Below are 23,227 nucleotides of genomic sequence, written 5' to 3' on the forward strand. Positions count from 1 at the left end.
GTGTAGCCACGGCCACCACTCCACCCGATTCCCAACCACGAAAGCCTGCAGAGCTGCCGGCCCTGGGGGGAGGGGTGCAGACACCCTCAGCCCAAGACGAGGTGCTCCTAGCGCTGGAGCAAGCGCCCCACGCACACAGCCAGGCTGTGCGGAAGGGGCCGAGCACGCCTTCCAGAGCCCACGGAGGGGACCACTGGCAGCTACCGCCCTTGGGAGGGAGGCACGAGAAGTGGCTTCCAGGGTGGAAAGCACCACCCCCCCACAAAAGATGAGCTGCCATAGCCCGGGGCCCGAAGGCCTTCTCTCAGGAAGGTCTTTCACTGCGCAAGGTTCAAGCACCTGGAGATGTAGAGATTGGGCAGCAAGGTTTTTCAACCTGCTCCTGGAGACACAGGGCGCGGGGGTGCACCCTGGCCTGGGACAAACCTACACGCTACAGGCTGTGCAGATGCCCTGCCGGGAGACAGTGACACAAACCATGTTTTAGGCAGATGCAATAAAAACGAGGTTCATTCTTCAACAAAAAACTGCAAAGAACAAAAATGAAGGGAACCCAGATAAAGAGAGACTTAGGTAACATCACCCTATAGCACAAGGTCTGGACCTTACCCAGAGCCTGGGCCACCGACACTGAGCATGCTCGGGGGGTGACGACGCTAAGGGGCTCTTGCTCCGGCTTCAGGTGTGACACTGGTGTGGCGTTTGGGGTGGGATTTTTACGAGACTTTGTATTTGGGGGGCTGGCAACATACCCATATTATCTAGAAATACAGACCAGTATGTAAACATCAGAAGAAACAGGTAAGAGAGTCGAAAGTGGCTGCTGGGGAGGTGAGAGGCAGGAGACGGCCGCACGGTGTCGGATCGCCAGCATCACCTTCCTCTCTGGGTCTACGTTATTTGAATCAAAGTAATGAAAGTATGGAGGAAAACTAAATGATGAGATTAAATACAATTTTGTTTTAATGAGAGAAGCCCGGCACCAGCACCCAAGGGAGCCGCTGCCGTGCAACCGTGCACCCCCTTCCCCGCACCTGAGCTGGCGGCCCAGCATCCCGCCCAGAGCCGGGCGACGGGTCCCCTCTGGAGCCACTGGGGGGGGGGGGTAGGGCCACCTCTACCAGCAGCCGCACCCTGCCCAACCTCCGGACGTCGGCACAGCCAAGCAGCAGCCCAGGTCAGCCTTGCTGGCATCCCCCTGTGGGCCACAGCCGGTGGCTCTGGGCGCCAAGTGGCAGCCTCCGTCCCTAGTGGCAGGCTCCTCCCAGTGGGCAGAACGTGTCCTGTCACCAAGCATCCCTCCTGCGCCCACCACCCCGGCCCCCCACTCGTGATGCCAGCCCGGGCCACGGTGCTAACATGAGGTGACAGGGCCACCCAATCTAGCTTCGGGCCTGGAAAACTTCGATGACGACCATGGTGACCCACGGGACAGAGCCCTTGGGCCCCGGCGAGAGGTCCCGGGAAGCCCCGAGGCGGAAGCCCCCACCCCCCCGCGCACACACACACACACACACGGCCTCGCAAGGCAGCACCTGTCCGTCCTCAGAAGAAGTTCTTAATCAGCGGCGTCACCAGCTTCACCCACAGCTTCACCTGCCGACTCGGCTGCTCAAAGGTGGCGGAGGACACCGCGCCCGAGCGCAGGTAGAGCCGCTCCTGCTCCTGCGGGAGAGAACACACGGGCGTCAGCGTCTCCCGGGGCACCGGGCGGCCCCCGCGTCCCACGTGGAGCTGGCTCGGGCGCTGGGGGGCAGGGGTGCTGGGGCGCCAGGCAGGGGAGGCGGCCTGCGAGCCGCCCTGTCCAACCCGCCCTGGCGAGCAAGCTAAGGAGCCGGCGTCTCGACACCTTGAAGACCAACATGTGCGGAGTGGACGGCGTGCGGAGCCGGCGGAGGGCAGCGAGGCTCACCCCGCTAAATGAGCCCGTGCAACTCAAAGCCACGTTCTTGAAATGGGAGGGCTTCTCTTCTCTCGAGTTGGCAGAAAGTTGTTCTGTCATGCGGTGACCCCGAGCCGACGGAGGCCGGAGAGGGTCATGCCATCTTCCCAGAGAGCAGCTTGGCGACAGGTATCAAAGCTCCAAGGAGCTCCACTTGCAGGACTGCATCCCAAGAAAAAAGCTACGCGCTCGAGATTTCTGCGTCCTGCCACCTATCACAGCGACGCTTACGATGGGAGAGCTGGAGACCACCTCAATGTCCATGACAACGGATTAATAAACCCACACGACGAACGGGTGTGCGCCACAAGGTAATCACGCTCCAGAAGATGACACAGCGAACATAATGCTAACTTCATTAAAAAGACAAGTCCTGCCTTTCCACACACACAGAACGAGAGGGAATCCTCGGAGTGACTTCAGTGACGTCTCTGAAGGAGGGACAGGCGTCTTCCCATCTTTCTGAATTTTTACAATGAACGTTTATTTTATATTTAAAAACAAGTTTAAAAACACTCATATAAGCCTTCTCTTAAATTGTGCTTAGAATCTTCGAGAGGAAACACTTCCTTAAACAACACACCCTACAAGTCCCGTGTTTCCATTAATAAAGGATTTGACGAAGCGGCCGGAAGTGAGCCTACTGGTTCGCACCACTCAGGGCTGAGAGGGCGATCGCTCTCTGGATCTTGCAACCCTTCGTCCAGAAAATACCGACTACCCGCACCATCATGAGGACCCGACAGAATGGCCTCGAAGACGGGGCCCACTGTGGGCCCGGGAGCGCCAGACGGAGCGCTGGGATGACGCTGCTCGCACCGCCGGGGAGCTGGACGCGCTCCTCCCTGGGGGCAGGGACGACCCGACAGGAACGGGGGACAGAGGACCCGACAGGAAGCATCCACAGCTTTCCCATCCAGGGCTGGGCAGACCCAGGACCCCGACTTCACTTCTCCCGCACGGTTTTCAGGCTCACGCCCTCGCCACTCTGGCGGAGCCGGGTCCACACGGCCCTGCCGAGCTGAGCGGGCTCTCGGCTGCCAGCGGCGACGGCCCCGGTCCCCGGCTGGACGTGCCTGACGGAGCAGCCGCCGGCGGCCCGGGGGGCGGGCTTGCAGAAGGCTCCACAGACCCAGCCAGCTTTAGGCTTTCCAACGAATACTCAGCCAAGATTTCAGTTAAATTACCAGAAACACTTAAGGTTCCTCACAGACCCCACAACAGGGCTGGAGAAGGAAGTCAGCTGATCAAGGTTACAATGCTGTTCAAGGGAGTCTTTCTCGGGTCACAAGTGGTAAACCGTGTTCTCTGAACAAAACCAGGAAGCTTGCAGTTTTTATTGTGCATACTAGGTGAAGGGAGGGGCTTTGGACTCTGATAAAAATATCTCTCCATTCCTAGTGCCCAGTGCCATACGAACAGGGCCCTTCCCTGTATCTTCCCACGGAGAACAGGGAGCAGGGACACAGGCAGCTGGGGTTCTAGGGACTTTCTGGGCCGTGGGGATGTTGTGTGGCCGGGCAGTCCCAGGATCAGGCACTGTAGGGCCACCTGGCAGGAGCGGGGGCCTACAGTCCCAGCATCTAAGTATATAGGTGGAATTATCTAGAAACATGTTTCTGCATTTCAAAAGCACAGAAATCAGTGTGCCTCTGAAGAAAGGAAGAGCCGCGGCGGCGTGAACTGCCACCCTCCCACAATCTAAAGCCCCTGGGATTCAGGTTTGGGAAGAAAAGGAAACTATCCCAAATATGTCATTTGGGAAAACAGCTCCTGACCACAACCGGCCCAGCTTCTCTCCAGATCCAGGATGTGGGTTCAATCCCCTCATTCGGGAGGTCGGGCAGAGGGGCCAGCACCACGACCCCAGGCACAGGCCTGGGGCACTTGCCCCCACAAATCAACCCAGATCCGTGGGGAACCAGGCCTGGCCTGAGGCCCAGCTCACACCCACAACTCTACTGACCCAGAGCAGGGGCTCCCAGACCGAGGCGTCTCTGCAACCGATCCAGAAGTCCCGCAGACCCCACCGGGGTGCGGCCCTGCCCCTCTTGCACCAGCGACTCCGCCTAGAGCCTCAGCTGTGAGGCTTCCTCATTTTCTGGAAGCCTCACGGTGCAAGAAACCTGCTGAGCGGCTCGGATTCCGCACTGGCCACCCAGAGCACAACCGCTGCCACTTCCTCTGGCCCCTGGTCGTGAAGGCCTTCCCGGCACCACGGCCCCACTGGGCCGCTGACAGGATTCCCAGACGGCAGAAGGCAGGTCCCAGGGACAAGGCAGTTACCGTGTCCTTGTCCAGCAACAAAGGCTCCCACAGTTTCGCAACAATCATTCCCAAACACTAGAGAATAAAAGCTTCGCAAAGTCAACAGCCGAGGCTTCTGAGGTCTGGCCCACAGCAGCGTTATCTGTGTTCCTGTGACTCAGGAGGGAAGCTGGCCCCCTCCATGGAAAGGCTTTGCTGTAAAGGTCACAGACTGAGGAGTGCCCAGCACCACCCCGCTCTCACACGCACGGCGTGGGGCTCGCGGCTCCCGAGTCCGGCCACCAAACACGCAGTCCCACAAAAGCGCTCACGAATTCTCAGCAACTTTGTTTTCTTCTAGTCAGAAAATAAAACATTCCACCACAGAAAGAGGGCCGAGATAGCTGCTGACCCTTTGGGAACCACCCTGCATCCCTGCCCCGGTGAGGAAATGGGGTTCTCCCCCTGCTTCTCTGGGCCATTAGCTAGTCAGCAGTACGGGGCTCAGGGTCTCCAACCCCAGCTCACAAAAAGGGCTGCTTTCCCCACTTCCAAGTGGCTGAGAACATGGGCCTGACCTGTGTCTTCCAAGGGGAGCAGGTGGGTCCTGGACCGGCCACCTGCGCCCGACGGCCAGTGCACCCCAATGGGCTAAGCCAGCCAGAGTGGGTTAGGCTTCCTCTGAGGCCCCAGCTCCGACGCTCAGGAGAACGCTTGCTTCTCCCCTTCACGGACAGACGACAGAAGAAAAGAAGCCCTATTACTACTGCAAACATGAGGACAACACCACAGAAACTCTAAGATGCTGGAACTCCCCAAGAAAAAAGCGACCTGCTTTGCCAATCGCCGTCCCCTGGCATTGGGTAAGGGACCAAGGTAGCCATGAGTTTCTGCCCGTCCTGCATATCACCCACCTCCAGACACCGCCAACACCCCACGAGGGAACCCTGCTGCTGGCTGGCACACCCGCAGACCCTCTGCACCGTCCCCTGCACGCTCAATCCCCACCCTCTGCACCGTCCCCTGCGCGCTCAATCCCCAGCCAGTGCACTACCCAGGGGGATGATGCAGAGTGAGACAGAATCCAGGTGACGGGTGCACATGGACTCTATGGCTCAGAGACGGAGGCACGGGGCTGCCCATGCCCTTGAAATTACTCCGTTCTGCACAAAGCCCTCTGCACGGGCGCTCGGGCTGCTTCCGGAGGTCTGCCTCTTCTGTCTCTCCCGGCAGAGACACTGGTGCCTGAGTGCCCGTCCTGCCTACGTGGCCACCGTCCTGCAGAGCCTGCTGCCAGTGGCCCCGGGCCTGAGTGAGCCTGGCTCCTCCCCCACACCCCCGCGACGGCTGATGTGCACTCTTACAAGCAGCTGGGGTGTCCGGGTGAGAGAACCGCGCTCTCGCCCACACAGAGGGAGCTCCTGGGGCCATGGGGCGGGGTTGGCTGCGGCGGCAGGAGGGCCAGGGGGCACGCGGCTTCTAAGGGCTGCCCCTCGGCGGGCTTCTCTCAGGACTGGCCTTCCGGCCACCAGCGGGCTTGTGAGGACCCGGGTTCTCTCTGCCACTGAAGACGATGGCGGGGACAGCTCTCAGGGGACCCGGTGACACAGGCAGGGCTGAGCACCCCGCTACCCCCCACCGACCCGGGCAATCCCACCTGTCCCGACCAACCTGGTGAAGCTGCTGCTGCAAGGCCCGGCTCTCCGTCACTATGGCGATCTGGGCCTCCAGGTCCCGGTGAACCGACCTGTACCCAAAATTAGGAGAGCCAATCAACGTGAGACAGGGCAGGCTGCTCCCTGCCAGGTACAGCCAGAGGCCTGCAGGGAAAAGGAAACGTGCAGACAGGAAATGAGCACAGCATCTGCCGAGAGCCTCTCCACGCTTCGTTCAACCTAAGAGAAAAGCAGCCCTGCTGGGAACAAGCGGTCAGGCAGGACGCGCTGTCCCCCGGGGTGCTGCTCAGAGGGCAGGGACCTGGGGCGGCCCACGTTCCCGGGAGGATGCCGTCTCCTCTCCTGCCCAAGCACGGCGAGAGGTGGGTCCTTCAGGGAGCCCCGGGAGGCCCACGCTCAGGTTCGGCGCTCACCACCCCGTGCTACCCACAGCCCCTCCTGCCACAAGCACCGAGGTGACAAAGTTCACACCTACTTCTCAGGAAAGACACCCCTGCTGTGCTAAGAAGGTGACCTAGGGAACAGCAATCCTCCTACCCAAGTCCGCAGGCATGGGGCTGTTCCACGGGGGCGGGGGGTACAAAGACTCTTGGTAAGTACAGCTTACTCCATTCTGCACCCCTTCCCACCCACGGACACACGCGATTCTCCGTCTCGGGCTCCCGACACATCACACCCAAAGGGACAACAGACATGAGTCCCTGCTAGGGGCTCAGGGACATCAAAACCAGACATGCGAAGTCCACCAGAGGCCAGTGGAAGAGAGAACCCAGAGGCCCTGTGAGTTTCTGTCCCACCCCAGAAAACACCATTTCCCCTCTTCTGCTAGGAAATGAGCCGGCTGACAGCACAGCCAGACAAAAAGCAGGGCACGGTATGAGCAGCCGTGGGGTACGGGTCCTGCCTCATCCCCCCGCATGCTGACACATTTGTCATGAAGGCTGCAGACTGTCTCAGAATCCTGAACTATCCCCTGAAACACGACAGGCTGGTGGGTCTGCGGTGCACCCCATCCCCCACAGTCCACCCCTCCCCCGAGTCCCATGGCCTGCCTGCACGGTCCAGTGCCTGTCACAACCACTTCTCCTGAAGAGACGACTCCCAAAACCTGACCTCCCCAGGACAGCTGCTACCCTAGACTTCCTTTCTCCCAGGGGAGCCCAGATCTGGATCTGGCATCTGTCTTTTCCTCCACGCCACACCCTCACTAGCACCAAGAACGTTCAGCCCAGAAAACCCAGCTACTGTCGGGTGCCGGGGTCGGCCCCAGCTCCTCTGCAAGGTCCCCCTGCTCCGGGCCGGCCTCCTCACGCCCTCCCACCGCTGCCGGCCTCTCCTCTGCCAGCCTGACCCTTTCTAAGAGCCCCCAGGCACGCATGACCATCACGAGCGAATCAACAATGTGTAGTACACACCGAGGAGCCTAAAATAGAAGGCCGTTTCCTAATTCTCACTCAGAGCGAGAGCATTTCCAAGAATACCTTGGGTAAGAGATGACGACGCTCTGCTGCCTGTTCCTGTAATGCGCTCGACCCCCCACGGGGCCACATCAAAGCCGCCTGCCTGCCCGTGTGTGTCGCTCCGGCAACTGTACCGCCCCGCGGGGCCACTGCCGTGTAGGCAACCGTGTGGTTCACCGTATCTCATGTCGAGAGACCGGGGGTGTGCCGGCTGGCCCCTGGCACCGGTCCAGATGTCCAGCAGGTCTGGGCAGGACGGCGGAGCCTCGTGGCGGCAGTGGGGCAGGGCTGGCTCTCCTCCTTTGCTAGGCTCGGCCTCTCCACAGAGCCTGAGGCCGGGGCGCTGGGCCAGGGGGGGCAGACCTCCCGCAGCCTCAGAGCGCTCCACCTGCCACTGCTGTTCCGACTCGTGTGACGTCACAATCAGAAAGACTCAAAAGCACGGGGGACGCTCCGCGCTCCTCACGCAGCTGGCTCTCCAGAGTCGGCTCAGACAAGGACAGAGCGCGAGCAGCAGGAAGGACCGGCACCCACGTGGCTGACATGGGCTATAGCTGCCGTCAATCATGCCACCCTCGGTGCGTCCGTGCAAGGCTCCTGGACCACAGGAGCTGCGCAAGACTGAAAGGACCTGGTCCTATGCGTATTTTTTATTTCTGAAATCTGCTTAGATCTCTTCCTCACAAGGCAACCTAGGGGCCAGCCACGAGAGGCAGGCGGCCCGGCCCCAGCCCACGCCAACAGCTCCTCGGCCCCACCACTGCTTCCCAGCCTGCTTTTGCTACTGACCACTAAAGAGCTTTTTTAGACCTGTTTTTCCTAATCGCCAGCCCTGAAGGAAATCTTGCTCTCACAGACACATGTCCGTGTGCTGCACGTACCTGGGATTGACATGTAGTGAGACAAGAGCTTTTCAGCACCCACCCGCCACAATCACGTCACTGGGAAGGCACGACAGACGGCTGTCTTCTTTCGGCTTTCGGTCCCTGGCCCAGGCTGGCCTCGGGAGAGCATGTCCAAGTGATGGGCAGTACGCATTTTGAACCTACTGGCCACCTTGGTGAGGCCTGTAACTGCCCCACCGCTTCCCCTGTAGACCCATGTGGACTGTGATCTTTCTCCATCCAAAAGGACATAAAGACCACAGATGTTGAGGCCACGTGGTGCCTGTGCCCCAGGAGCTCAAGATGCCACCCCACGAACAGCCGGCCCTTCTGGGTACGAGCTCCCCGAAGGTGGACATTTCTGCTGCTGGGCTAGGCCCGGAGGACAGCCAGGAAACTTCCACTCAGGGAGGGACTCGCGAGGGGGCACCCCTTGCTCGGGGGCTGAGCGCACTGGCAGGGTGAGGGGCAGGGCGGGGGCTCCTGCACTTCCCGGCAGGGCCACAAGCCTGTTATCAAGCCCAGGGCCTGACCTTTGTGCCCAACGCCTCTACCATCTAGGACCCGCCAGACTGGGAGAGACTCAGCTGCTCAAGAGACAGCACAGGAGGGGACTGGCCAAGGGGATGGGCCGTGGACAGTCCTCAGCCCCAGAGGGAGCGTGGAGACACAGACAACCGGACTGAGTCCCAAGCGTTCTGCAGGCTCCCCGCTCCGCAAGGAGAGCCCTCGCTGCCTGCCCCGGGCCACCTCTTGTGCTCTGCCTACAGCCCCTCCTCCGTGCGGTCCCAGCACCAGGCTGCAGGGTAAATCAGGTGGCCCAAGGGCTCCCACAGAGCTCCCTCACCAGTCCTCTGAGCTTTTCCCGCATCCCGGCCACCTGCCGGCCTCACTCCCTCCCGACCTGCCCCCCTCACTTCTCCTGTCTAGCATGGTCTTGGGGCCTCACGTTCCTGGGCCCCCCACATGGACCCTCCAGCCAGAGTCCGTGCTCAGCGAGTGTCCCCTCCGCAGAGAGGTCTTCCCGAGCCCCCAGTCTAACAGACCCCCGTCGACCCAGACTCCTCCTCCTGCTCTGGACTTCTACTTGAATAGACTCATCCATCTGCTTCCTGTTAAACGAAACAGACACCTGGGGAGGGCAGCGGCTTGTCTGGCCCCCAGTGACTGGTTCCGAATGCCCTGAACTCTACCTGGCACACGGCAGGCGCTAAATACTTGTTCCAACAAAGTAAGTGTGGCTAACGGTGCGTCTTCCAACACGCGATGACGAACTCAAGTACAAAAAGCTCTGAGTTCTAAAGCAGGAGTTCATGACTGTTTCTGGTGAGAGGACTTCCCTGAGGCTCTCTCCAAGAAAACGTCAACTCATGCCCCCTCCTTCACTTCCGCCACGATATTCTCCAATAAATTCCTGAGGACCCTCAGACCCCTATAAAAATACAAGGGGACAGGAGACACCACAGTCCCGACCTTGGAGGACTAAGCACTTGCCTGTTACACTCCCGGCCACTCACAGAGGCCGGGAGGCCCGGAGGCCGGGCCTGCCAGCTCCCCAGCAGAGCAGTCGGTGCGGCCCTGGCCCAGCGCACACCTGCTGGCGCCCGGGGGAGGCACGCGCACCCCGGACACACAGGGTGGAGCTGCCCCAGCTCGCACTGCAAGCTCACCTTTGGGCACTATGCCAAGCCGCCTGTCGGGAAAGCAGTAAAAATAGTGACAATTCTCACAATCATTAACAGATTCCTCTGTCAGCAGGAGCCAGAAATCTCTTAATCCAGTGGCCTGCCCCACCCTGGCCACACACATTGTGCTGTTAGCTCTCGGTACTGCACTCAAATGAAATGCAAGTTGACACCTCAAAGCTCATTTTCTGATCCTCCCCCGAGACGTCCCCCAGCGTGGACGTGGCCCCTGCCCAAAGGGGCTGCGTGCCTCTTGCTCCCAGCCGGAAGTCCCGCCACGGCACCGGGCACAGCTCAGGGCCACTCCTCTCCAGGGAGCAGGAGACGTGAGAACCAGGCCCAAAAGACATCTGTCATCCTCACTCACGCTCCCCTGGGGCTGTTGCCTCCCCAAGACCTAGAGAGGTTAGTTCGTTGGCACGTGACAGACACAGTGCTCACAACCAGCTGACAGCCATTGTGCACCTGGCCCCCAGACCCCGCTGTCCACTAGGACCAGGTTCAAAAGGGGAATCCCTGCAGCAACCGAGATGTCCCTCAGTAGGTGGACGGATGAATGAACTGGTCCGTCCAGAAAAGGGGATGCTATTCAGCACTAAAAGGAAAGAGCTGTCAAGCCGTGAAAAGCTGGAAGGTTTAAGGACCTTAAACACGCGGCACCTGGGTGGCTCAGTCAGTTAAGCAGCTGACTCCTGCTTTGGGATCAGGTCATGAGCTTGGGATATGGGATGGAGCCCTGCATCAGGCTCCATGCTCAGCACAGAATCTGCTTGTCCCTCCCTCTCCCCCTCTGCTCCTCCCCCCCCCCAAATAAATAAAATCTTTAAAAAAAAAAAACTTAAACGCCCATTAGTAGCCTAACAAGCCAGTCTGAAAATGCTACAGACTGTACGAGTCCAACTGCATGACATTCTGGGAAAGGTGAAAATAGGGAGATAGTGAAGGGACTGTCAGAATCTGGCCGGGGGGGGGGACGGGACACGGATGGGAAGCACAGAGGATGTTCAGGGCAGTTAAAGTGTCTGTGTGACACCGTGATGACAGATCCATGTCCTCACCTACAGGAGCCCATGAGCGCACAACAGCAGGATGACCCCAGATACGAAGTGTGGACTCTGGGGGACGACAGCATGTCAGTGTCGAGCGCGCTCCGCTGCGGGATGCCGACAGTGGGGAGCCTGCGCGTGAGCAGGGCAGGGTGTACGGCAAATCCCTGTACCTTCTCCTCAACGTTGCCCTGAACCCAAACTGCTCTCTAGAAATGAAGTCTTCACAAATAAGTATACATTTTCACTTAAGAGGCTAAACTACAAGAGCTGTGACGTGCTGTGCTGGGCACTGAATGCCTGCAAAACAAATGAAACCACAGACGGAAAAAAAAATATGGACAGACACCCAGCGCCAATTCAGGTGACCGTCCTGCAGCGTCCGGATGCTTCCAGCCCGCAGAGCCTCACCGCACCCCACCTGCGGGGGAAGGAGCAAGGGCCAGGCCACAGGAAACCACCCAGGCACAAATCTGAGGGGCTGCCGGCAGACTCGTGTCTATCTCAGACCCCCAGCTGCCCCTCCAGAGGTCAAGGGCTGCAGCTAAGACCACCACCTTCAACAGTGTCCTTCAGGGACCCACGGGGCGGGGGGGGGGGGCGGATAAACCACAGGTGACAAGGACACCTCTCCTCGCCAAGAGCTTACAAGGCCCCCCGGGAGCATTCACCAGCCGCCCACCTGCGGCCCATGAGCCTCGGGGCCCCGGGTGTTCCAGCGCCCACCCCACGGCCCCCGGGACACCTCTCTCTCGGCCACTTCACAGAAACCCCAAGAGAATGCGGGTCAGGTCACCGCAGTCTCCTGAGGGCGAATCCGTGCCATCACACCATGGCACACAGGGGTTGGACCGGATCCCTCCACGTTCACCAAAGGTAAATTTGGGCCGAGAACCAGGCTTTTAAGAGTCCATGTCTGGTGGCCTCTCCAGCACATCACACGCACACAGGCCCCCTCAGCATCCCGAATAGGTGGCCTTTGCAAAAACCCAAAGAAAACTGAACAGACCGCGTTGCAAAAGCCTCTAGAGTACATGCCTTTAAACAGTGGAAGGTTTTTCTGGCACTTTGAAGTAACATTAAAATGACAAATACTCAAGTCCAGCAAAGGATGCCCGTGAGACAGGCCTCTACTCGGCAGCCCCCCGAACAGAAGAACCGCCTCCACAGCACTCAGCTCCCACAGTCCTCACAGTCCTCCCAATGAGGCGTCTGAGCCACGGCTTGCCCCCCGCCCACCACGAGCCAGAAAGGACTCGTCCTTGGAACCTCCTGCCATCGGACTGGCACTTGCGGACCACACGGCTCCGTGACTTCCGTGAGGAGGATGCCCCCCGCCAAGCGGGTCAGCTTCCTGGGGGCGGGGCCCACACAGTGTCCCTGCATCCCTTCACTCCCAGGGCCACCGGCAGGCTCGACACCGAGGCCCTCCCTGCCTGACTGGGGGAGGGGTGCACAGTACTTCTGGAGCCACAAGGATGTGGACGCCGCGGACAGGGGACCCTGGCTCGCTCTCCTCACCAGGAGCTTAAGGGAGCAGTGGGAGCCGAGTAGAGCCAGGCCTGTGCTGGGGGAGCGTGGGAAGGCCACCAGGGTATCGGCTACTCCGCCATCAGCAGGAGCAAACAGACACACCACCTAGACCCAGAAGGGGCCCCGTAGAGAGCACAGTCAGCAAGTCCCACCGCCCACGCCAGCCACCACCTGGGCGGCCTGCTCCTCTCCCAGGCTGCTCTGCAGAGAATGGGCATCCAGGAACCAACCAGAAAGGGGCGCCTGGGTGGCTCAGTCGGTCGGGCGTCTGCCTTCAGCTCACGTCATGATCCCGAGGGTCTTGGGATCGAGCCCCGCAGTGGGTTCCTTGCTCAGCGGGGAGCCTGCTGCCCCCCCTGCCTGTGTGTATATGCGCTCTCCCTCTGACAAATAAATAAAATCTTAAAAAAAAAAAGGAATGAATCAGAAAAGGGGGCCAACTTAAGGACCCCCCCCCACCTATCGATCACAATGACAGGAAAGAACCCTGGCCGCTGACTTTAGCACTGACTGGCCTCTGACTCCTGGCCCCTCTGCTCACATACCCCAAACCCCATTCCCTCTTTTCTCACACACACACAGGCACACGCGCCCTGGGATTCCCGGCCTTCCCCATGATTCCAGTGCTCCCGGAGTACAAGGCCCCACCCGGGGCGGGGCAGAAGCACGCCCGTCCGGGAATAGGCGAGCCGCACTGGAAGAGCCGGTTGGGTGTTTCTGTTTGAACGGTAATGGGGGGGGGGGTTGTCACTGCTCCACTGCTCGCTTATCAGGACCGCCCGCTTCAGGGAAATAACCCACGGCCCAATCAGAACCGTCAGGCCAGGTTGAGCTGGGGGGCCCCTAGTGCCACAGGACAGGTGAGGAGGGAGCGCTCTCTAGGCACCCTCTGCACAGCTCCCTAGCACACACGTCCCCTCCAAAGAACAAAGCTGCTCCCGACTTCCAGCTCGGTCTTCAATGCCCCACGCCTAGGCACCTCCGCTATTCTCACAAGGAACAAAACCAATCCTAAAATACTTTCCACACCTCCTCACTGGCTAACCCTACCCACCCTGACCACCCGCCTGGCTCGGCCCCACAGCACAATGAAATAGTTCACTTCCCGCACCCAACAATGCCACCTGCCCAGGCAGCGGGCCTCCCGGCAGGAAGCACAAACCACCCCAGAGGCCAGAAGCTGTGACGGGGATTCTTAAGGCATCAGAAACTCCTGGGGAGCGTTTGTTTGTTTGTTTTTAAATACCGAGTTGGATTTGTCCCCGGAGAGCTGGATTGCCGAGATCTAGGGCAATCTGGGCTTCAGTATTTCCTTCAACGCATCCCCAGGTGAAAACCGCTGATGTAAGAAAAAGAGTTCCACCCACACGATGCTCCCAGAATGACCTCAAATCTAAACAACGCAGACGCTGTGTGCGGCCCGGGCTCCCAGGCAGAGACCAGAGCCCAAGATCCCAGCGCCCCCTCCTCCGTCGGCCCTCCCGCAAGACTCCGGGACCAGCCCAGGAGCAAAACAGGCCTGTGACCGCCAAAGAGAAGCCAGAAAACCACACACACCACTTGTGGCCGGGGGCTCTCTCATCGGTCACTCTTCTTCAGACACAGGACTAAGGAGCTCGGTCGCGTGGCCCCTGGAGCATCGGAAGGAGTGACTCACCCCAGAGGCAGGTGCCCTCGAAACAGCAAGCAGCGGCGGGGATCATCCCTCTGCTCAGCACAAGGTTTTAAACCACTTATCCCCGTCTCCGACCACGGACCTGGGATTACGGCACGTGCGCACTGCCCCGGGATCGCACGCCAGTGCCTACAGGGGCTCGGAATCCGCACACAGTTCAGCCCGTGACCCACGTGCGGGCAGTGCCGTGCGGCCCAGAATGGAAAGGACATGGCCTCAACTTCCTCAGCTATGAAAAAAAGCGGAGGATTCACATAGAGGTAAAAGAACCACAGTGGGGAGGGAAAGACTGAAAAACCGGGCTGTTTAATACCAAATAAATCATCCCTATCGCACCCTCTGTCCCTGAGAAGGGCACGGCCAGGGCGGGAGAAACCGCCGACCAGGGAGGGCGACGGCACACGCCGCCCGCCCCCCGGAGAAGTTCTGTGCGCACATTATGACAGCCGCCCAGTCACCCGTGTCACGCTCTGGGAGCGTCAGAGGGAGAACTCTGTACAACTGCATCTCAGTGGCAGGGGTGGCACCCGCACGGCTGCGGGGAGGACGAGAGAGGAGGAGGACCCGGCGCTAACGAGGGAGCACGCCGCCCCCGAGCCCCGGCTGGCCGCCACATACCTTTGGCGTGGAACGTCCAGCCCCGCCGCCAGTACTCCTGCAGCCGGACCCGCTCCTGCTGCCCCAGGCTGCACACCGCACGGTAGAACTGCCGCTCGATGTGCACGTAGGCGGCCGGGATGGCCCCCGCCACCCCCTTGGCCCCGAAGAAGCCGTTCACCTCCGGGGAGGCCAGCAGGATCTGGTACTCGGCCCGTGTGCCCAAGACCAGGTCCATGTAGGCCTGGGTCAGGTTGAAGTAGCCGGTGGTGAGGTAGACCTTGGCGCCTCGCTCCGCCTCTGTCAGCAGGGTCTCGGTGACAATCTCGTCAATCTGGATCTCAAAGGGCTTCATCTGGATCAGTGGGTAAATCCAGGTATCGGGGGCCGGCCTCCGGTCTCCAGCAGCTGCCGCGTCCTCCTGAGTCAAAAGGGAGTCGCCGTGAAAGGTCTGGGCGTGCAGCACTTGCTGGCGGGCCCTGGCTGAGTTGATCACATCCATCACCCTCTTGTTGGCGGCCCTGCAGTAGGCAGCCCGGTCACCTGCAGGGACACACGGGAGGGCAGGGTGAAGGAGGAAAGTGGAGGCTCCGGACTCTTGCCTGCACGGGGACACGGTGCCAGACAGGCAAGTGCAGATGCCCCGGCTGACCATCTACAGACACGCTTCGATGGAGCACCGGGCCCAGGGCCCAAGCGAGGCTGCTCCGTGGGTATCGACGTCCAAGGAAAGGCCACGAAGAGCCTGCACCAGGGAACGTGAAAAGGCCTCTACCAGTTCCACTCATAAAAAGTTCATTTTTTTTTTTAAGATTTTAAGTCCTCTCCACATCCAACGTGGAGCTCGAACTCACAACCCCAAGATCAAGAGTTACATGCTCTACCGACTGAGCCAGCCAGACGCCCCTATAAAAAGTTCAAAAACAGGCCAGACGACTTGAGGACGACAGAAATCAAGGGAGTGGAACCTTGGGTTGCAGTGCCTGAGAGGGGACCGGAGGGGGCTTCTGGGAGCCGGCCCCCGATGCACGTGCATGTGAACCGCACACCCGAGGCTGGTGTTCAGGGCGCACTTCAGTGAGAAGGTTTAACGATAAAGGCACGTGTGAGTGTGAGCCACAAAGCACGGGCACAACCGTGGACTGAGCAACCTCCACGCGGTGGGACACTGGGAGTGGGGCCCCGAGGGGTAGTACGACGACAGGCAGGCTGGGGCCCTGTTGTGTCTACACAAGACCCTGGAGACAGGCAGCCGTCCAGGGACTGATGAGAAATGACCATAAATGCTACCAGCAGACAAGCCTGAACGCTAACAAGCCAGCATCCAACCTGAGAAGTGAGGACAAAACCAAAAGCACAGCGTGAGCAGGGAGTGGGTAACGAGCAGAAGTGCACAGAATGACAACGATGGGAGAACCGAGAATGTCCGAGCTGCCCAGAGCTGGCCCTCCGGGCAGCTGAGCAAACAGCAAGCCTCAGGGAAGGCTGAGCCAGGATCAAAGAGAAACAGGAGGACACACTCATGTGCTCACAGCCGGGGACAGGGGGAGGGATGGCCTGTGCAAACCCTCCCTCCCTGACAGCAGCACCCATGGGGGAGGTGGCAGCCCTCCAGCCCCTCTATGTCTCAGGCCGTCCTTCTGAGTGTCGCGAGTGTCCCCGACATCCGTTCACTCCTTCTGAATTGCCCTGGTCCCCTGAGCACATCTGCGCCTGCCCAGGCGCCCCTACCTGCCCCCTGAGCATGTTGACTCATGCTTCCCAGAACGTGGGGCCTACTTCTCTGCACATTCGAGCCTGGCCTGTAAAGTTAGACCAGGTTTGACAAGTGTTTCTTTTATGGGCCAGAGATTAAGTATTTCGGGCTTCACGAACCAAAGGGCAAAATGGAGAATAATACATAGGCACTCATGTAACAAGAAAAAACAAATTTCCACAAATTTTTTTATTGATAAAAATTCAAAATAATGTAATAACTGAGCGTCCAGGCTAGCAGCAGGCAGGGCAGCCCCCCACCCCACCCCGTCACAGACTGGCTCCAGGGCCCGGGCTCCCCTGACGCCCAGGACGGGGGCTCTTCTCCTTATAAGGTCAGGGTCTGCCCCTCCCCGCAGTGCTGACACTGTTGCAAATTCAGCAGCAGGCCTTCCCAAAGGCCACCAGGAAGCCACAGGAATCACAGGAATGCAAATGCCCCCAGGAACACTAGCTGCCAGGGTTTGCCTGTTTCCAGGGAGCAGAGCTGAGGGCTCTCCCATTTCACTTTCCAGGCAGGAGGCCACAGACCTCAGCAGAGCTGAGAGCCACAGAGCCCCCACTGGGGAACCGGCCCTGGGGAGGGCCGTCAGTGAGCAGGCTGCTTCCTGGAAGTGCAGGGCTGGCCCCTGGCTTCCTCCCCCAGGCCCAGGCCGAAGCCCACACTCCCACCTTCCCTGGACCCACAGGGCATGACTGGTGGCCAGTGAGTCACCTCTGTCTGGCCTCAGAAACAAAAGCAGAATGAGGCTCTGCCACCCAAGTCCCGCCAGCCCGCAGTAAGGCTCCTAGAGGTGTGCTCCTCTCAGCCCTCACCCCACCCCCTGCAAGCTCAGGAGGGCAGCGGAGCGGGCCGTACCTTTGTAAGGGTGCACCATCCCCTCCACCGCGCGCACCGTGTCATCTCCCTGCAACTGCAGGGACACGTCCCCCACCGCATCCACCAGCTCCGTGAAGAAGTCTGCGATCTCGGCGCAGTCCTGCAAGAACACGTAGCGGTCCTGGCGGTTGGTGAAGTAGGAGTCGCTCAGGTTGGCGCTGCAGGGAGGAAAGAGGCGGGTGAGGACTCAGGCCGGAGAGGGTGCGACAGCGGGTGCCAGGAAACTAGCGTGACCAGGGCGGCGACAGACACGGGTCAGGACCCCACGGCAGCAGCCGACCCTGAGCGTGGCCACTCATGTAAGACGAGGCAAGAGTGGCATGAGGTGACACAAAGGAGGGAGCCACAGAGCGACGCCCCTGAGGCAACAATCAGCTGGAAAAAGAATGACACTCACAAAGCCAACTGCCCGCCGGGGCTCACCCCAGGGCCCGCGTTTCAGCATGAAAAGGACCCAGACTGCCATGGTGGTTCTGTGGTTTGTTTCTTCTGTGTTCCTGGCTCTGCCTGAGAAAGTCATTTGTCCTCTCTAGTCTCTCATGCACAAAGTGAGGAAAACACTACGTGGGTCTCCGCGAGGACGGCATGCGACAGCACACCCAGGTGTGTGTGGGTCCGAGCACCCAGGAAGTGCTCAAGAAGCCAGGGCTCCCTTCTGAGCACCCGGGGTGGGCTTCCAGCAGCCACGGCACATGTGGTGTCATGGATGACACTGAGGCAGTATGACAACTAGACTAGAAACGTATGGCCACGTCCTTGAAGACCTGAGGAGATGGACGTTCCTTCTCCGTGTTCCGCTAACTTCCGCCCCGGACGGTACTAAGGGGAGGTCCTTGACAGAAGGCAGCAGACTCACCCACTCAAGATGACGTTGTTGTCAAAGAGGTACACTTTCATGTGCTGCAGGCCGATCGTCTCATTGAAGCGCTCAGGGATCAGGAGCCGGAGAAGTCCACGGAGGTTAGGCGTGTGGAAGAGAGAGACGCGGACCTGTTCTGGAAACCTCTGTAACAGCGGGAGCAGCATTGTGCGGGAGTTCTTCCTACCTAAATACAGGGGTGAGCGAAAGAAAAAGGACAGGCGATTCACACCAGAAAGATACCAGCCTGCATGGGGAGGAACCGCCCACCGTGGGCCCACATTTGCCTGCGCTGTCCACCCAAATCGGCCAGAACCCCTGGCACCATCGTGAGCTGGAGGACCTCAGACCAAATTCTGCTCTGGACACGGACACATCTCAGAACAAGACTGGGCGTTCGGGGCAGCAGACATCTGTCATTTTAGTACCCAGCACCCATTCTCCCTCCTCCTGGGAATCACACCCCAAACCTCCTCCTAGGGGCACCACCCCACTCCACTCTTAGCGTTCCTACTCTGGGTAATGATGGCCCTACCCACCCCGAAAGCTCGCCCCAGCTCCACGGGAGGGCACCCAGGCCTAGACGGGGCCGGGCAGCACACGCAGAGCCCCAGTGCATGGCCCACGGCAGGTCAGTCAGGAGCTCTGGTCTGACCCTCAGGAAGCAGACTCTCTTCCGATGGACAAAATGTCATGGCCAGATGCGCCTGGGGCTGCCAGAGGTCACTACATGGAGCCTGAGAATAAAGCCAGCCCAAAAGGAGGGCCAGCAGCTGCGTCCTGGTGACAAGCCAGACCCCCAGATCATGACCCACCCAAAAAAGGTCAGTAATTGGAGTCGAAAACGGCCTCTCTTTTTGCCCAAGTTGTTTTTCCTTGGGCTTCCAGTCACTTGCTACAGAAGGAATGCTGATGGGCAACCAGGCAGTCTGCGCTGTCTTCAAACATCCTTGCTTTTGCTGGGGGGGGGGGGGGGCGCAAAAGCGTAACTCCTGAACAAGGGCTCTGAAAGAGGAAGCGTCAGGGCAGGCAGGGAGTGTGCCAGACCCACCTCTTGAGCCCCGTGTGAAGTCCAAGAGGATAGACACCTTGAGGTCTGAAGGGAACTTGGCTTGGAGTGACTTTTCCAGAGTGCTTTCCAGGCAATCTACCTATCAAGGAAAGAACCCCAAAAGAACAGAAGTATAAGATCCAAAAACACGATTATGTATTAAAAGAACAGATCAAGGGGCGCCTGGGTGGCTCAGTCAGTTAAGCATCTGACTCTTGGTTGTCGGCTCAGGTCTTGATCTCAGGGTTGTGCGTTCAAGCCCTACATCAGGTTCCATGCTGGGTGTGGAGCCTACTTTAAAAAAAAAAAAAAACTTGCCAGGTAACGCGCCCCGACCCCCACCACATCCTCTTGGAACACACACATGCACTGAAGAGCTCAAGAGTCAACACCATGAGACTTCTTCGGGAGACCAGTAACAGTAACCAGAAGGTGCCGCTGGCACCCTCGTCCAGCCAGGCTTCTCAAGAAGAGAGTGTCTGTGGGTCAGAGATACGTTGCCCAAGCAGTCTGGACCTTGCCGCTCTTGGAAAGGCTCTCTAAGACACCAGCTCTCGCACGTTTCAACAGACAATCCCCACAGACACACAGCAAACAGTGCCTACACACGGACAGCACTCGGCAAATATTTGCTGACCCAATGAATCCGAGACACAACCTGCCCACTGGCCGCTCTCCATGGACATGACATTCTTCTCCCAGAAGAACAAACAGGCTTCCCGAGCTTGCAGCTAGAAGCATGTCCTGAAGACAGATGAAGACTTCCCTGCCTGGGAGGGAGAGGGGGGCACAGAAGTGCTTCTGCTGACCCACCGTCCCCCCATTCTCTGCACCCAGCCCCGGTATTTCCCAGCTCCTACCTGGGGGTTTCCAGACAAGGAGGAACCCAGAGGAAACACTGTGGCCACCAGGCCCATTTCACAGCCTCAGAGTGGAAAGCCATCCCAAGGAGACGACAAGACAAGAGAACGGTGTCGCACACTCACGAGGAGGCCGCCTACAGACGGCGGCGCAGAGCACGCAGGACCCCTGAGCAAACCGGCGTGTGCGCTCCCTCCCATCCCGCCCGCTCGCGGCAGGCCACCGGCGCGGGATGCCCAGTCTAGGTGGGGCGGGTGGGCCACGTACCGGCACCTGGCCCCAGCCCAACCTTGCATCAGTCCACTTGTCTAGGACGGGCTCAGAAAGTCTCTCCTGGGGCGCCTGGGTGGCGCAGTAGTTAAGCGTCTGCCTTCGGCTCAGGGCGTGATCCCAGCGTTCTGGGATCGAGTCCCACATCGGGCTCCTCCGCTAGGAGCCTGCTTCTTCCTCTCCCACTCCCCCTGCTTGTGTTCCCTCTCTCGCTGGCTGTCTCTCTCTGTCAAATAAATAAATAAAATCTTGAAAGAAAGAAAAGAAAGAAAGAAAGTCTCTCCTGCAAAGGGCTGGGCCTGGGGGGCGGACGGGCTCCGTCACAACACCCGTCCCGCCGCAGGGGCAGCTACCCCGTACGTTTGTGAGCGAGCACGGCTGCGCCATGACAAAGCGGACTTACAGACACAGAAATCCGAATTTCACATGCTCTCCCTGGGTCACAAACATTCTCTTCCTTTTGATTTTTTTCCAGTCATTTGAAAATGCAAAAACCATTCTTAACCCACGGGCCACACGAACACGGGCAGCGGGCCGCAGCCTCAGAGCCCCGGGCATGGCGCGCAGGGCGGGCGAGCAGCCCCACAGCGGCCCTCCTGCCGTGGCCCTCCTGCTGTGGCCCTCCTGCCATGGCCGGCACGCGGCTCGACCCCAGCCCCCCGGCACCTCGAACCTTACCAGCTCCTGCTCCAAAGGCCCGGTCCCCAGGTAGAGCGACGCCATCACCACCCGTCTCTTGGCCACGTTGATCTGGCCCTGAAAGAGGAGACACGGGTCACGGCCACGGCTTCCACAGCTCACTGAGATCTCCCACGGAACGCTCGGCGCGACCTCCTGATATCGGAAGCCAGCCCCACGCTCCCGGAAACCGCCCAAGTAAGGCCTGCGACGCTAACGCGAACTACTCCGAGAGACATGACCTCACTGTACGAGACACGACGCAGCCATGGGAAGGGTGAAGGAGGTGTGACAGCGACCTGACACAACGCCCGCCACATCCTGCTGGGAGTGAAGCAGTCACTGCCCCGGGCTCAAAGCACAGCCGTGCACAGCCCGCAGGGGGTGTCCCGTGGGGCACGGGCAGGGCGCGAGAGAGCGGTCCCTGAGGGGCAGAGCGGAGGGGAGTGTGGGTGCCAACGCACGTGCCACTCTGCCCCCGTCCGTCCCTGCATGGCTGGGTTTCATAATGAGCGGGCACGCGTCTCCTCTGAAGCGCAGACAGGTCCCCAGGCCCAAGGACAGAACAGCCCAGCAGGCAAAGATGACTGTGTCACCTCAGTCCGCACAGAGTGCTCTCTCTAGACCTGCTGCAGCGTGGGCACCGATGACCCCCTCCGGAGCTCGAAGCACTCTGCCCTGGGGGTGGGGGGGCAGAAAGATGGGCAGCCCTGCCAAGGTCACACTCTGGAAGGAGAGCAGGGGGGCCAGGCCTGGCAGAAGGAGGGAGGCAGGAAGCAGGGCACACGCCTGCTTTCCGACCCACAGCCCACACGGCCTGCACAGGAGGGGCGCCCCGACCACAGGCACACACGAACACGCTGGCACAAAGCCTGCAGACCAGGAAAGCACAACAGAATGTCCCTAGTTCGCCGTCTCCTCTGTTTGGTTATTTGGGAAGCAGAGGCCTGAAGGGAACGCGAGGACACAGAGCGAACAGTGACCCCGGTACAGGTACCTCGGCTCAGGCACTGGAACGAGGGCTCGCCGGCCAGGCAGACGGCAGGCTGCACTCTCGTCTCAGGGAACAAGGCCGCTCTGTGGGCCCGGGAAAGACACATCCCGCTCCACGCAATCCCTGTGTGGGAATCTGCCCGCCCGGGACTCGATTCAAAGGGCAGGAGAGAAGGGCTTCCTCCCAGCCTGCTGCGCCAAGCCCCGGGGCCCTTCCTGTCCTCCACGGCCCCACCCAGGCAGGTGCGCAGCCAGGGGACGGCCACTCGGAGACTCAGCCAGTCCTTCACCCGGAGCTGACTAAAACACGAAGAACCGCCTCTGCAAAACCTGTTTCTTCAAGCCAAACAGAGAACCAAATAGGAGCAAAGAGCAAACCAGCTAAGTATCAGTTCTCCACAAAAAAGATGCACAGGACAGATGAGGAGCGCAGGGAAGAGCGGAGAGCACGTACACAGACACACACACACACACACACACACACACACGCACGCACGCAGAATGCGTTCTGGAAGGAGCCGGTCAGAAATAAAGCTGAGTGTGGACCTACAGAACAACAGGGCAAAAGGAGAATGTACAAGTATTCAAATCAAGTACAGTTCATTCTGCAGAAAAATTCATCTCTACACGCATTTCCTATTACCCACCACCATTCTGCCTGTCTGACCTCATCACACCTTAATTCTAACATCACTGCTAATGTGAACCCAGAGGGTTTATGTTAATAAAAATTAATCAGTTTCAAATTACTTATTCCAATTAGCGGTTTCACCTCGAGTAATAGATGGGCCACAAACACCTGAGTACTGAAAGCTCGACCCCTCAAATGCGAAGGTCAGCATCTCTACCAGGACAGAGAAGGCACAAACTTTAGACAAAGTCACAGGAAAGAACAGGGATCATAAGGCCTAAAACCAGGTGTCCAAATTTTCCAGTGATCCATAAAGCCTCCTCACCAACAAGAGAATTCCAGCCACTTCCTACACGTCAGTCTCATCCACGGCTCACAGCTGAGTCTTCACTCCCCGTACGCCCTGCCTACCAAGATGACACCACTGTGTTCTGGACATGTTTGCAGGGGAGGGCTCTGTCATGCCGTGACTACAGTAAGAAGGTTCCTTTTAGCCCCCGACAT

General features: G+C 59.4%; 1 protein-coding gene across 7 annotated transcripts in view; it reads right to left on the reverse strand.

The window, feature by feature from the left end:
• Window positions 1-23,227, reverse strand: part of PGS1 (phosphatidylglycerophosphate synthase 1) — a 36,615-nt gene that overhangs the window by 2,780 nt on the left and 10,608 nt on the right. Inside the window, exons 1-9 of one of the 7 annotated variants that reach the window (XM_040640108.1) lie at window positions 20,151-20,394; window positions 19,949-20,060; window positions 19,291-19,390; window positions 18,237-18,426; window positions 17,360-17,538; window positions 14,767-15,288; window positions 5,861-6,009; window positions 4,768-4,914; window positions 1,536-1,665 (exon numbers count right to left, since the gene is read on the reverse strand). In XM_040640108.1, coding sequence (XP_040496042.1) covers window positions 1,546-1,665; window positions 4,768-4,914; window positions 5,861-6,009; window positions 14,767-15,288; window positions 17,360-17,538; window positions 18,237-18,426; window positions 19,291-19,390; window positions 19,949-20,060; window positions 20,151-20,233 — 1,602 coding nt within the window. In that variant the 5' untranslated portion in view covers window positions 20,234-20,394 and the 3' untranslated portion in view covers window positions 1,536-1,545. Of the gene's footprint in view, window positions 1-1,535; window positions 1,666-4,767; window positions 4,915-5,860; window positions 6,010-14,766; window positions 15,289-17,359; window positions 17,539-18,236; window positions 18,427-19,290; window positions 19,391-19,948; window positions 20,061-20,150; window positions 20,395-20,418; window positions 20,607-21,099; window positions 21,178-23,227 lie in introns of those variants that run through there. The other 6 variants (XM_040640105.1, XM_040640109.1, XM_040640107.1 and 3 more) reach the window with 6 other exon arrangements.

The sequence above is a fragment of the Ursus maritimus genome, unplaced genomic scaffold (genome assembly GCF_017311325.1).
Source record: "Ursus maritimus isolate PB19 unplaced genomic scaffold, ASM1731132v1 scaffold_24, whole genome shotgun sequence".
NCBI lineage: Eukaryota > Metazoa > Chordata > Mammalia > Carnivora > Ursidae > Ursus > Ursus maritimus.